This window comes from Pseudophryne corroboree, chromosome 11 (assembly GCF_028390025.1).
Source record: "Pseudophryne corroboree isolate aPseCor3 chromosome 11, aPseCor3.hap2, whole genome shotgun sequence".
Classification (NCBI taxonomy): Eukaryota; Metazoa; Chordata; class Amphibia; order Anura; family Myobatrachidae; genus Pseudophryne; species Pseudophryne corroboree.
In genome coordinates, this window is record NC_086454.1 from 33,593,395 (window position 1) to 33,608,423 (window position 15,029).

General features: G+C 49.8%; 1 protein-coding gene across 2 annotated transcripts in view; it reads right to left on the minus strand.

Annotated features, from left to right (window-relative positions):
• Positions 1-15,029, minus strand: part of SWAP70 (switching B cell complex subunit SWAP70) — a 159,012-nt gene that overhangs the window by 41,210 nt on the left and 102,773 nt on the right. Inside the window, exon 1 of one of the 2 annotated variants that reach the window (XM_063946449.1) lies at positions 9,552-9,575. The exons of the other annotated variant lie outside the window; for it this stretch is intronic. Coding sequence (XP_063802519.1) covers positions 9,552-9,560 — 9 coding nt within the window. The 5' untranslated portion in view covers positions 9,561-9,575. Of the gene's footprint in view, positions 1-9,551; positions 9,576-15,029 lie in introns of those variants that run through there. 2 annotated transcript variants of the gene reach the window in all.

Below are 15,029 nucleotides of genomic sequence, written 5' to 3' on the forward strand. Positions count from 1 at the left end.
GGCAATACTGTTTAAGCAATGGCTATTGTTGGTTCCAGGTTGTCACTTTCCAGGTGAGACAAGGAAGTTATAAGAGTTCTATGCTGGGCAGGGCTGGTGCTAGGGTGTTCGGCACCCCCCTGCAAACTATAAATTTGCGCCCTCCCATACTTTACAAAGGGACAGCGCACGTCGAAAAAGGGATGTGGTCTCACAAGGAAGGGGCATGGCCACACAATTGTACCCCCATTTAAAACGCCCCCAGTAGTAGCGCTGCTTACACATAACACTGCAGTTGTAGCACAGCGTACACATAACGCCACAGTAGTAGCGCAGCTTACACATAATAAACCCAGTATTAGCGCAAGTTACACATAAAGCCCCCAGTAGTAGCGCCACTTACACGTAATGCCCCAGTAGTAGCACCGCTTACATGTAACACCTCAGTAGTAGCGCAGCTTACACGTAACACCTCAGTAGTAGCGCAGCTTACACGTAACACCTCAGTAGTAGCGCAGCTTACACGCAACACCTCAGTAATAGCGCAGCTTACACGTAACACCCCAGTAGTAGCGCAGCTTACACGTAACACCTCAGTAGTAGCGCAGCTTACACGTAACACCTCAGTAGTAGCGCAGCTTGCACGCAACACCTCAGTAATAGCGCAGCTTACACGTAACACCCCAGTAGTAGCGCAGCTTACACGTAACGCCCCAGTAGTAGCGCAGCTTACACGTAACACCCCAGTAGTAGCGCAGCTTACACGTAACGCCCCAGTAGTAGCGCAGCTTACATGTAACGCCCCAGTAGTAGCGCAGCTTACACATAACGCCCCAGTAGTAGCGCAGCTTACATGTAACACCCCAGTAGTAATGCAGCTTACACGTAACACCCCAGTAGTAATGCAGCTTACACGTAACGCCCCAGTAGTAGCGCAGCTTGAACGTAATGCCCCAGTAGTAGCGCAGCTTGAACGTAATGCCCCAGTAGTAACACCCCAGAAATAATGCAGCTTATATGTAACGCCCCAGTAGTAGCGCAGCTTGCACATAACGCCCCAGTAGTAACACCCCAGTAGTAGTGCAGCTTACATGTAATGCCCCAGTAGTAACGCCCTAGTAGTAGCACAGTTTACACGTAACGCCCCAGGAGTAACGCCCCAGGAGTAGCGCAGCTTACACGTAACGCCCCAGTAGTAGCGCATCTTACACATAACGCCCCAGTAGTAATGCAGCTTACATGTAACGCCCCAGTAGTAACGTCCCAGTAGTAGCGCATCTTACAGGTAACGCCCCAGTAGTAATGCAGCTTACATGTAACGTCCCAGTAGTAACGCCCCAGTAGTAATGCAGCTTACACCTAAAGCCCCAGTAGTAGCGCAGCTTGCACATAACGCCCCAGTAGTAACACCCCAGTAGTAATGCAGCTTACATGTAACGCCCCAGTAGTAACACCCCAGTAGTAGCGCAGCTTGCACATAACGCCCCAGTGGTAACTCCCCAGTAGTAGCGCAGCTTGCACATAACGCCCCAGTAGTAACTCCCCAGTAGTAGCGCAGCTTGCACATAACGCCCCAGTAGTAACTCCCCAGTAGTAGCGCAGCTTGCACATAACGCCCCAGTAGTAACTCCCCAGTAGTAGCGCAGCTAACACGTAATGCCCCAGTAGTAATGCAGCTTACACGTAACGCCCCAGTAGTAGCGCAGCTTACACGTAACGACCCAGTAGTAGCGCAGCTTGAACATAACGCCCCAGTAGTAGTAACACACCAGTAGTAGCACAGTTTACACGTAACACCCCAGTAGTAACGCCCCAGGAGTAGCGCAGCTTACACGTAACGCCCCAGTAGTAATGCCCCAGTAGTAATGCAGCTTACATGTAAAGCACCAGTAGTAGCGCATCTTACACGTAACACCCTAGTAGTAATGCCCCAGTAGTAATGCAGCTTACATGTAAAGCCCCAGTAGTAATGCCCCAGTAGTAGCGCAGCTTGCACATAACGCCCCAGTAGTAATGCAGCTTACATGTAAAGCCCCAGTAGTAATGCCCCAGCAGTAGCACAGCTTGCACATAACGCCCCAGTAGTAGCGCAGCTAACATGTAAAGCCCCAGTAGTAATGCTCCAGTAGTAGCACAGCTTGCACATAACGCCCCAGTAGTAGCGCCCTAGTAGCGCAGCTTACAAGTAACGCTCCAGTAGTTTCGCCTCAGTACTAGCGCAGCTTACACGTAACGCCCCAGTAGTAGCGCAGCTTACACGTAACGCCCCAGTAGTAGCGCAGCTTACAAGTAACGCCCCAGTAGTATCGCCTCAGTACTAGCGCAGCTTACACGTAACGCCCCAGTAGTAGCGCAGCTTACACGTAACGCCCCAGTAGTAACGCCTCAGTAGTAGCGCAGCTTACACGTAACGCCCCAGTAGTAGCGCAGCTTACATGTAACGCCCCAGTAGTAATGCCCCAGTAGTAACGCCCCAGTAGTAGCACAGCTTACACGTAACGCCCCAGTAGTAACGCCCCAGTAGTAGCGCAGCTTACACGTAACGCCCCAGTAGTAATGCCCCAGTAGTAACGCCCCAGTAGTAGCGCAGCTTACATGTAACGCCCCAGTAGTAATGCCCCAGTAGTAACGCCCCAGTAGTAGCGCAGCTTACATGTAACGCCCCAGTAGTAATGCCCCAGTAGTAACGCCCCAGTAGTAGCGCAGCTTACAAGTAACGCCCCAGTAGTAACGCCCCAGTAGTAACGCCCCAGTAGTAGCACAGCTTACATGTAACGCCCCCACAGAAGTGCAGTTTATTCACACACACCCCCTCCCCCGCACACATACACATACATAAATACACATACATACATACATACATATACACACACACACACACATACAGACAGTCTCCTTTACTCTCCCTGGCTGGCAGGATCTGGAGCAGCATGTCCTCCTCTGTGGCACTGCAGCCTGATGGTCCGTGTAGCCCCGCCTCCTCTGCCTGTTTGGCTCCGTCCGTGTAGCTCCTCCCCCTCCATCCGATCTGTCACAGGAGGGGAGGGGAGAGGAGGCTTTCAGCTGCCGACGCCGCTGCCTGTCATGCAGTGACAGGCACAGCGTCCGGCAGCAGCAGGGGGCCCAGGCGCAGCAGCGGGGATGCAAAGCAGGTACAGCGCCTCTCCTGCCTGGTGCCTACCTGCTCTGCATCCCTTTGCTGAGCGGGTAGCACCGGGCCTGATGCTGGGGGATGGAGAGACGCTTTATCTGACTCTCCGGTATCTTATACCCCTTTCACATTGCCAAAGCTGGATCCCACCCGGGAATTGGAAACGGGTCCTTCCCGGGTGCAATCCGGCATTGGAACCTGCTGACCAGGCAATATGCCAGGCGGGTTGCCATAGAAGTGGGAGGCGGAGCCGGCAGCGGGGGCGCAAACGGCACTGGGAGATGATCTCCCTGTTGTAGTGAATGGGTCGCCCGTTTACGCTGCCATTGACCCGGTATTCAACCCGGGAATAACACTGCTGTATTCCCGGGTTGAATTTCTGGGTCAGGCGAGCGGGTTGAATTTCTGAGTCAGGCGACCCGGGATTTCAGCTATGGCGCTTTCACACTATATGCCGGGTAGATACCGAGTTATTTGTGCGGCGTGAAAGGGGTATTAGATGTATTCGCTGGAATGTAGATAACAAAGGGCCTAATTCAGACCTGATCGCAACAGCAAACTTTTTCTCTAATGGGCAAAACCAGGGGGGTCATTCAGATCTGATCGCTGGGTGCTAATTTTCTCTAGGGGGAGTGTATATTCGCCATGCAAGTGTGCGATGCTATGTATACGCTGAGCTGCGAAAATCCACTGTGTGCAGTCTCTGCGCAGCCCAGGATTTACTCCTACAGTACGATCACATCAGGCTTATCAGGACGGAGCTGACGTCAGCAGGGCCGTTTCTAGACAATTTGGCTCCCAGTGCGAGATTTAAAAATGCCCCCCCCCCCCCATTGCTATAAAAAAAAATGCGCCCCCCCCCCCCCCCCCCCCATATAGCTATAAAAAGAAAAAGCACTCCCGACAAGGGTATGTGGCCTGATTAAAATGGGCGTGGTCTCATTAAAGTGGGTGTGGCCTCATCTGATATCATCACGCCCACCACAGGGGGGAAAAAATAAAAAAGTCCCCATTTTACACATTACAGCAGGCAAGTGTCCCCATTTTACACAGCGCGGCAGGCTGGTGTCCCCATTTTACAGAGCGCAGCAGGCAGGTATCCCCATTTTACACAGTGCGGCAGGCAGGTGCCCCCATTTTACACAGTACGCAGGCAGGTATCCCCATTTTACACAGTACGCAGGCAGGTATCCCCATTTTACACAGTACACAGGCAGGTGCCCCCATTTTACACAGTACGCAGGCAGGTGCCCCCATTTTACACAGTGCAGCAGGCAGGTATCCCCATTTTACACAGTGCGGCAGGCAGGTGCCCCCATTTTACACAGTACGCAGGCAGGTATCCCCATTTTACACAGTGCAGCAGGCAGGTGTCCCCATTTTACACAGCGCGGCAGGCAGGTGCCCCCATTTTACACAGCGCGGCAGGCAGGTGCCCCCATTTTACACAGCGCGGCAGGCAGGTGCCCCCATTTTACACAGCGCGGCAGGCAGGTATCCCCGTTTTACACAGTGCAGCAGGCAGGTGTCCCCATTTTACACAGTATGCAGGCAGGTGCCCCCATTTTACACAGTGCAGCAGGCAGGTATCCCCATTTTACACAGTGCGGCAGGCAGGTGCCCCCATTTTACACAGTACGCAGGCAGGTATTCCCATTTTACACAGTGCAGCAGGCAGGTGTCCCCATTTTACACAGCGCGGCAGGCAGGTGCCCCCATTTTACACAGCGCAGCAGGCAGGTGCCCCCATTTTACACAGCGCGGCATGCAGGTGCCCCCATTTTACACAGTGCAGCAGGCAGGTGCCCCCATTTTACACAGTGCGGCAGGCAGGTATCCCCAGTGTGGCAGGCAGGTGTCAAGTGGCTGGGGGGAAGGAAGGGGGAGAGAGAGATAGATATACTTACATGTTCCCGCTCTTCGGGTCCCGCCGACTCACGTCCCTCGCGCCGGCCGCCGCCGCCTCCTTCCAGGCTTCTCTCCTCCCTCTCCCCGAGCGCTCCTGCTCGGGGGGGGGGGGGGGGGGGGGGGCTTTGCGGAATGACGCGTTTGCGTCATGACGTCACGACGCAAATGCTTCATTCCGCGAAGCCCCCCCCGAGCACGAGCGGCGCGCTCGGGGAGAGAGGGGAGAGGGGAAACAAGACACAAAGTGCCGCGGCGGGCGCCCCGTGCGCTAGAAACGGCACTGGACGTCAGACACCCACCCTGACAACACTTGGACACGCCTGTGTTTTTCCGAACATTCCCAGTAAACGGTCAGTTACCACCCACAAACGGCCTCTTACTGTCAATCACCTTGCGAATGCCCGTGCGAATGGAATTTTTGCACCATCCCATCGCTGACCGGCTATGCCCGTAGTTGTTGTCTGATGTTCGTGCGCATTTCGGTGCATACGCATGCACAGTTAGTACCTGATCGCACGCTGTGCAAAAACACACAGCAGCGATCAGATCTGAATGACCCCCCATGTGCACTGCAGGGGGGGCAGATGTAACATGTGCAGAGAGAGTTAGATTTGGGTGGGGTGTGTTCAAACTGAAATCTAAATTGCAGTGTAAAAATAAAGCAGCCAGTATTTACCCTGCACAGAAACAATATGACCCACCCAAATCTAACTCTCTCTGCACATGTTACATCACCCCCCTGCAGTGCACATGGTTTTGCCCATTAGAGAAAAATTTTGCTTATGCGATCAGGTCTGAATTAGGCCCATACGGTTCTACTATTGGCAGTGTAATGCACACTGGATCTAACAGTAGTCAGTAGAGAAACTGTACCCCAGATTACGGAGGTACCTCCAGGTGTAAAGCACACGTTCTGACGCCATTGGGTGCAACAATCACCAAACACATGTTATGTTAGGTAGACTAGACTTAGGTCGACAGTGTCTAGGTCGACCACTACTGGTTGACAGTAAGTAGGTCTACATGGTTTCTAGATCGATAGGGACTCTAGGTCAACATGTACTAGGTCGATAAGAGAAAAGGTCGACATGAGTTTTTTTACTTTTTTCGGTGTCATTTTCTCCATACAGTGACCGGGAACCCCAATTAGTGCAACGTGTCCCCTCGCATGGCTCGCGTTGCTCGTCATGCTTCGGGCAAGGTGCCTCGCTGCGCTTGGCACAGGTTACCGTTCCCAATTGTAGTCCACGTGGAAGTATGAAAAAGTAAAAAAAAATTAAAAACTCATGTTGACCTTTTGTCATGTCGACCTAGAACATGTCGACCTAGAGTCCCTGTCGACCTAGAAACCATGTCGACCTACTTACTGTCGACCAACAGTGGTCGACCTAGACAGTGTCAAACAACTTACTGTCGACCTACAGACCAGTTCCCCTCATGGGACCCAACGGCTGTTACTGACAGCTGGAGAGCGAACTGCAGCCATGGGAACGGGCTGTCCACAAACCTACTCACTGAGCCCCCTTCCCTTGACTTAAATGCGCAGACCGCACCCAGTAATTATAGGGAAGTTGAATGTTTGCATTTTATTACAGAACAATACAATTGCTCCTTGCCAAGCTTCCCTTTATCCACCTACTTATGGGTCATAATTTGTTGAATAGAATATTGTTAGTGATCATTCTGAAACTGCAGAACAACTTATCGAGGCGCTAAAGCAGGGCTCAGGGAACTTTTTTACCTTTTACCCCAAAATAAATTTAGATACGCCGACGTTACCCCTTTGATTTGAAAGGAAGGAAATCATATATTACTGTGCATATATACTGGTTATCACTGTTTATACGGCATTTCTGAGATACTGTGTATATATATTAGAGATGAGCGGGTTCGAATTTACTTGGTTCTTTACGACAGAATTATCGCCATTTCTTATTTTCTTGATTTTTATTATTGGTTAACCAAAACACGTGACGTCCGATAGCCAATAAGGAGATTCTGGTAAATCCGAGTAAAACCGAACCCGCTCATCTCTTATATATATATATATATATATATATATAAATAAATATTTTTATTTTTTTTATTTTAGAGATGAGCGGGTTCGGTTTTACTCGGACTTACCAGAATCTCCTTATTGGCTATCGGATTTATTTTATTTACTTTTTTTCTTATTACTTTCGGAAATTATTTTTTGGCAATGAATGGGTTAATTAACACTTTCTCCCCAAAACACCAGAATGAATGTAAGAAACATGGATGAGGGGGGAAGGGGGGGGGGGGACACGACTTTTAGGAGACAGATGGTCACATCCTCACCTCAATAATGTCAGTGGGAATTTCCCACTGTTATATGGGCCACTGGCCCTCATTCCGAGTTGTTCGCTCGCAAGCTGCTTTTAGCAGCTTTGCACATGCTAAGCCGCCGCCTACTGGGAGTGAATCTTAGCATAGTAAAATTGCGAACGAAAGATTCGCAATATTGCGATAAGACATCTCTGTGCAGTTTCTGAGTAGCTCGACACTTACTCGGCATCTGCGATCAGTTCAGTGCTTGTCGTTGCAGGTTTGACATCACAAACACACCCACCGTTCGCCCAGACACTCCTCCGTTTCTCCAGCCACTCCCGCGTTTTTCCCAGAAACGGTAGCGTTTTTTCCCACACGCCCATAAAATGGCCTGTTTCCGCCCAGAAACACCCACATCCTGTCAATCTCACTCCGATCGCCTGAGCGATGAAAAAGCCGTGAGTAAAAATCCAAACTTCTTAGCAAATTTACTTGGCGCAGTCGCAGTGCGGACATCGCGCATGCGCACTAAGCGGAAAATCGCTGCGATACGATGAAATTTTCCGAGCGAACAACTCGGAATGAGGGCCACTGTCTGATCCTGCGGAACTCCGTCAGCGGTCAGCCACAGAACACTTCAAGTTCTGTGCGTGGGTTGGCGGTCCGTGGGCGGGAGGACAGGACAGTGCAGGACGGGCGGGTGTGAGGGAGCGCGGTGTGACATCACATCGCGAGCCGGCCGGTGCTGGACAAGGCTGTGTCTCGGCAGCGCGCCCGTCCATTAAGCCCAGGAATTTCATTTTTACCCCACTTTGGGTAATTTACCCCTGTTCCCTGACCACTGAGCTAAAGCCCTGCTCTCAGCATTATACACCATATAGAGACTAGCCCTATGGATCCCTCTATGCTAAAAAATGCTAAATTGTAGTCCATAGGCTACAATGGCGTTCTCAATAGGGGATCAAGTTCCAAAAAGCAAGCTTTTCGGAGCTTGATAAATTAGAAAAGACCACAGCTCCAATTCACTAAAATGGGGACTGCAGTATCTTGCATTACTGAACGCAGAAGATATATGTGACAAGTTAACTGCTGTGTTCAGCCTTTAGTAAATTGCAGTGATATGTAAATCAGACAAACTGCTGTTTCTGTATGATTTTCAGGGGTGACACTTTATTAAAAATAGACCTATGTGAAGTGGAACGAACAGGGTCCCCAGCAGCACAGAGTATATCAGGAGATGAGTGATGTGTCAGTGAGGACAGGGCTGCATGTGACAGGGGCAGTGACATGATGTGAGGAGGGGAATGGAGGCAGCAGGAAGCCACAGACTGAGAGTTATAGAGAGAATGAAGCTGGGTCCCTCAGCAGCACAGAGTATATCAGGAGATTAGTGGTGTGTCAGTGCAGACAGGGCTGCATGTGACAGGGGCAGTGACATGACGGGAGGAGGGGAATGGAGGCAGCAGGAAGCCACAGACTGAGAGTTATAGAGAGAATGAAGCAGGGTCCCTCAGCAGCACAGAGTATATCAGGAGATTAGTGGTGTGTCAGTGCAGACAGGGCTGCATGTGACAGGGGCAGTGACATGACGGGAGGAGGGGAGTGCAGACAGCAGGAAACTTCAGTAGGAAACTTCAGACTAAAGGAGTAGGGTCCCCCAGCAGCACAGATTATATCAGGAGATGAGTGATGTGTCAGTAAGGACTGGGCTGCATAGATAATAATAATAATAATAATAATAACAATAATGTGACGGGGCAGTGACATGATGTGAGGAGGGGAATGGAGGCAGCAGGAAACCACAGACTGAGAGTTATATAGTGGGAGGAGCAGGGTCCCCAGCAGCACAGAGTATATCAGGAGATGAGTGATGTGTCAGTGAGGACAGGGCTGCATGTGACAGGGGCAGTGACATGATGTGAGGCGGGGAATGGAGGCAGCAGGAAACCACAGACTGAGAGTTATATAGTGGGAGGAGCAGGGTACCCCAGCAGCACAGAGTATATCAGGAGATGAGTGATGTGTCAGTGAAAACAGGTCTGCATGTGACAGGGGCAGTGACATGATGTGAGGAGGAGAATGGAGGCAGCAGGAAACCACAGACTGAGAGTTATATAGTGGGAGGTGCAGGGTCCCCAGCATTACATAGAGTGAAAGGAGGAGGGTTGCACAGCATCACAGAATAATACCTTACAAATGCCACAGCTGGAGGCCTCCCTCTCACCTTCTCCATTAGGACAGGCAGTTTGGGAGGTAGGTACCTTGCACTGCTGCTTTGCATAGAAAGGGTGCAATGGTGTGTGCAGTATCCAAAGTAAATGTAACGGAACAGAGGGTGGCCCAGCACAGTGCCATAACCGGTTACATGAAGGAAGTCATTATTATGCTGTACACCAATTACTAACATTAAGCACGTTTTGGCCGATTCCCGATGGAGCCCGTCTGCTCTCCTATGAGGGGGATTTTTGTATCCGATGAAAGGGTCCGAATATTTCAGAAAGGAACATATTTTGTGTTTCCTTGTAGAGTTTATTGCCGGTTATGTACAAGACATTTGTGTACAGAGGAGCACGCACCAGGATCGCAGCGAGTAAGGGGTAGAAGCAGGAATACTGGAGAACATTTATTTCTCCCTCTGAAATACACAGCCAGAAAAGAAGATGTTAATCTGGGCTTTGGGCCAGGGTCCCCTCTCTCACAATGACCCCACTGTTACCACAGCTCATTTCCTTCCCGAAAGATAAAGAATTAATTTGCATCTGTGCCGAGAAATGACTTTCTTCAGCATCCTGACAGACATCTCAATGGCTCCCGTAAAGGAGGGAGAAGTGTACAGCACAACCGAACAATGTCGTTGTCATGGTAACCACGCGGCCTGCGTTTGAAGAAACCAAATGTAAGCACAGTTTCCAAAGGGAATGCACCGAGACGGAACTCTTTTCTTCCATTCCTTTTGGAAACTGTGCTCATTGTATTAATTTCCGTGGTGGCGCCCCCTGTATATGATATGAGGAATATAAATTGTACATATATGCGTAAATCTTACATGAAAAGGGCTGATACTTTCTGAACTTGAAATGCAAAGCTATAATTCCAGCGCAGTGATAACTCTCGCAGCTCCAGACTTGCGTATGTGACCGACTCTGAATAGGTCGCAAATATGAAGAAAAAAAATTGCGAGTCCATACGAGTCTTAGGGGTCTATTTACTAAACCTTGAGGGCGGGATGTACTAAAGGAAAAATACGGTAAAATCCGTTTTTTGGGGTTTTACCGCATTTTCAAATGTACTAAGGCCCCATCGCGTTTTTTCGCCGCCCAGGGTATCGCCATCTCTGGATGGCGATACCCTACAGAAACCTATGGGCTTCTTATCGCCGGCCGCCGCAAGCGTCGCAGACGCCGACCTCCCTCCCCCACTTTATAAATGTTACCTCAACGCTGGCTCACTTCTCCACTCTTTTCACTGCTTCATCAATAGACACCCTTTACCTCTGTCCACTTTATTTCCATCCAAGGCTTAGTAAATAGACCCCTATCTCTGAACTGGGCCCTTAACGTTTATTAACACCACTTTCAGCCCAAGGAACTGAAATATTAAATAAGATGGAAAGTTCAGGAGCTGCGCATTTGGTACCAGCCATGAACCAATGGGTTCTCATGGGGTCTGATGCAGATTATATGCAGGGGAATCTGACAGATAATCGCTGGTAACACAACACCCTATTTGGAGAACTTTGAAACTAGAGACAGCAATTTGCAGCACTACAATGATTGACTTTCACCATAAAACAGTAAAGATGCTACATGCTATCTATAGAATACAGATAACAGCGGCACTTCCGCTTCACTATATTCTCAGGGTCACCGGTTTTCTTTAAACGTTAACATGAGCGGTGTATATAAGTGATTCCCACTGGGGACTCTGGAACACAGTGGGGGCAATAAGATCCAATGCCCACCTTCAGGCAACCAGCCTTAGCCAACGGCGCAGTGATGGTATTCGGAGACCAGAGCACCTCAAAAAATCCCATGCATATACGGGAAGAATATACACTGTGTATGCACATATAGGACCCAAGCTATGCACATATAAGACCTTGGTTGGAATCAAAGCCATGACTTCAGTGCTGTGAGGAAGCAATGTTTATCACGACCCCACCGTGCTGCCCATAATGAGGGTACATTTTGGGGAAAAATAAGATTTTACTTACCGATAAATCTATTTCTCGTAGTCCGTAGTGGATGCTGGGACTCCGTAAGGACCATGGGGAATAGCGGCTCCGCAGGAGACAGGGCACAAAATAAAAGCTTGAGATATCAGGTGGTGTGCACTGGCTCCTCCCCCTATGACCCTCCTCCAAGCCAGCTAGGATACTGTGCCCGGACGAGCGTACATAATAAGGAAGGATATTGAATCCCGGGTAAGACTCATACCAGCCACACCAATCACACCGTACAACTCGTGATCTGAACCCAGTTAACAGTATGATAAATTTAAAGGAGCCTCTGAAAGGATGGCTCAACAATAATAACCCGAATTTTTTGTAACAATAACTATATACAAGTATTGCAGACAATCCGCACTAGGGATGGGCGCCCAGCATCCACTACGGACTACGAGAAATAGATTTATCGGTAAGTAAAATCTTATTTTCTCTAACGTCCTAAGTGGATGCTGGGACTCCGTAAGGACCATGGGGATTATACCAAAGCTCCCAAACGGGCGGGAGAGTGCGGATGACTCTGCAGCACCGAATGAGAGAACTCCAGGTCCTCCTCAGCCAGGGTATCAAATTTGTAGAATTTAGCAAACGTGTTTGCCCCTGACCAAGTAGCTGCTCGGCAAAGTTGTAAAGCCGAGACCCCTCGGGCAGCCGCCCAAGATGAGCCCACTTCCTTGTGGAATGGGCTTTTACTGATTTTGGCTGTGGCAATCCTGCCACGGAATGTGCAAGCTGAATTGTACTACAAATCCAACGAGCAATCGTCTGCTTTGAAGCAGGAGCACCCAGCTTGTTGGGTGCATACAGGATAAACAGCGAGTCAGTTTTCCTGACTCCAGCCGTCCTGGAAACATATATTTTCAAGGCCCTGACAACGTCCAGCAACTTAGAGTCCTCTAAGTCCCTAGTAGCCGCAGGTACCACAATAGGTTGGTTCATGTGAAATGCAGAAACCACCTTAGGTAGAAATTGAGGACGAGTCCTCAATTCCGCCCTGTCAGAATGAAAATTTAGGTAAGGGCTTTTACATGATAAAGCCGCCAATTCTGACACACGCCTAGCTGAAGCCAAGGCCAACAGCATCGACACCTTCCACGTGAGATATTTTAAATCTACCGTAGACAATGGTTCAAACCAGTGTGATTTTAGAAATCTCAACACAACATTGAGATCCCAAGGTGCCACTGGAGGCACAAAAGGAGGCTGTATGTGCAGCACCCCTTTCACAAATGTCTGAACTTCAGGTACTGAAGCCAGTTCTTTCTGGAAGAATATCGACAGGGCCGAAATTTGAACCTTAATGGACCCTAATTTTAGGCCCATAGACAGTCCTGTTTGCAGGAAATGCAAGAAACGACCCAGTTGAAATTCCTGTGTAGGGGCCTTCTTGGCCTCACACCACGCAACATAATTACGCCAAATGCGGTGATAATGTTTTGCGGTTACTTCCTTTCTGGCTTTTACCAGAGTAGGGATGACTTCTTCTGGAATGCCCTTGTCCTTCAGGATCCGGCGTTCAACCGCCATGCCGTCAAACGCAGCCGCGGTAAGTCTTGGAACAGACAAGGCCGCTGCAGTAGCAGGTCCTGTCTTAGAGGTAGAGGCCACGGTTCGTCCGTGAGCATCTCTTGAAGTTCCGGGTACCAAGACCTTCTTGGCCAATCCGGAACCACGAGTATAGTTCTTACTCCTCTCCTTCTTATGATTCTCAATACTTTCGGTATGAGGGGCAGAGGAGGGAATACATACACTGACTGGTACACCCACGGCGTTACCAGAGCGTCCACTGCTATTGCCTGAGGGTCCCTTGACCTGGCGCAATATCTGTCCAGTTTTTTGTTTAGACGTGACGCCATCATGTCCACCTTTGGTCTTTCCCAACGGTTTACAATTTGGTGGAAGACTTCTGGGTGAAGTCCCCACTCTCCCGGGTGAAGGTCGTGTATGCTGAGGAAGTCTGCTTCCCCGTTGTCCACTCCCGGAATGAACACTGCTGACAGTGCTATCACATGATTTTCCGCCCAGCGAAGAATCCTTGCAGTTTCTGCCATTGCCCTCCTGCTTCTCGTGCCGCCCTGTCTGTTTATGTGGGCGACTGACGTGATGTTGTCCGACTGGATCAACACCGCCTGACCCTGAAGCAGAGGTTTTGCTTGAATTAAGGCATTGTAAATGGCCCTTAGTTCTAGAATGTTTATATGAAGAGATGTTTCCATGCTTGACCACAAGCCCAGGAAATTCCTTCCCTGTGTGACTGCTCCCCAGCCTCTCAGGCTGGCATCCGTGGTTACCAGGATCCAATCCTGAATGCCAAATCTGCGGCCCTCTAGTAGATGAGCCCTCTGAAGCCACCACAGGAGAGACACCCTTGTCCTTGGCGACAGGGTTATCCGTTGATGCATCTGAAGATGCGATCCGGACCATTTTCCCAGTAGATCCCACTGAAAAGTTCTTGCATGGAATCTTCCGAATGGAATCGCTTCGTAAGAAGCCACCATTTTTCCCAGGACCCTTGTGCACTGATGCACGGAGACCTGTCCTAGTTTTAGGAGGTTCCTGACTAGCTCGGATAACTCCCTGGCCTTCTCCTCCGGGAGAAACACCTTCTTCTGGACTGTGTCCAGAATCATTCCTAAGAACAGTAGACGTGTCGTTGGAATCAGCTGCGATTTTGGAATATTTAGAATCCATCCGTGCTGACTTAGCACTACCTGAGATAGTGCCACTCCGACTTCTAACTGTTCCTTGGTTCTTGCCCTTATCAGGAGATCGTCCAAGTAAGGGATAATTAAGATGCCTTTTCTTCGTAGAAGAATCATCATTTCGGCCATTACCTTGGTAAAGACCCGAGGCGCCGTGGACAATCCAAACGGCAGCGTCTGAAACTGATAATGACAGTTTTGTACTACAAACCTGAGGTACCCTTGGTGAGAAGGATATATTGGGACGTGGAGATAAGCATCCTTAATGTCCAGCGACACCATATAGTCCCCCTCTTCCAGGTTCGCTATCACCGCTCTGAGTGACTCCATCTTGAATTTGAACCTTTTTATGGAAGTGTTCAAAGATTTTAGATTTAATATTGGTCTCACCGAGCCGTCCGGCTTCGGTACCACAAATAGTGTGGAATAATACCCCTTCCCCTGTTGTAAGAGGGGTACCTTGATTATCACCTGCTGGGAGTACAGCTTGTGAATGGCTTCCAGAACTGCCTCCCTGTCGGAGGGAGACTTTGGTAAAGCAGACTTCAGGAACCGATGAGGAGGAAACGCCTCGAATTCCAGTTTGTACCCCTGTGATACTACCTGTAGAATCCAGGGATCCACTTGCGAGTGAGCCCACTGCGCGTTGAAATACTTGAGACGGGCCCCCACCGTGTCTGAGTCTGCTTGTAAAGCCCCAGCGTCATGCTGAAGACTTGGCAGAAGCAGGGGAGGGCTTCCGCTCCTGGGAAGCGGCTGCATGGTGCTGTCTTTT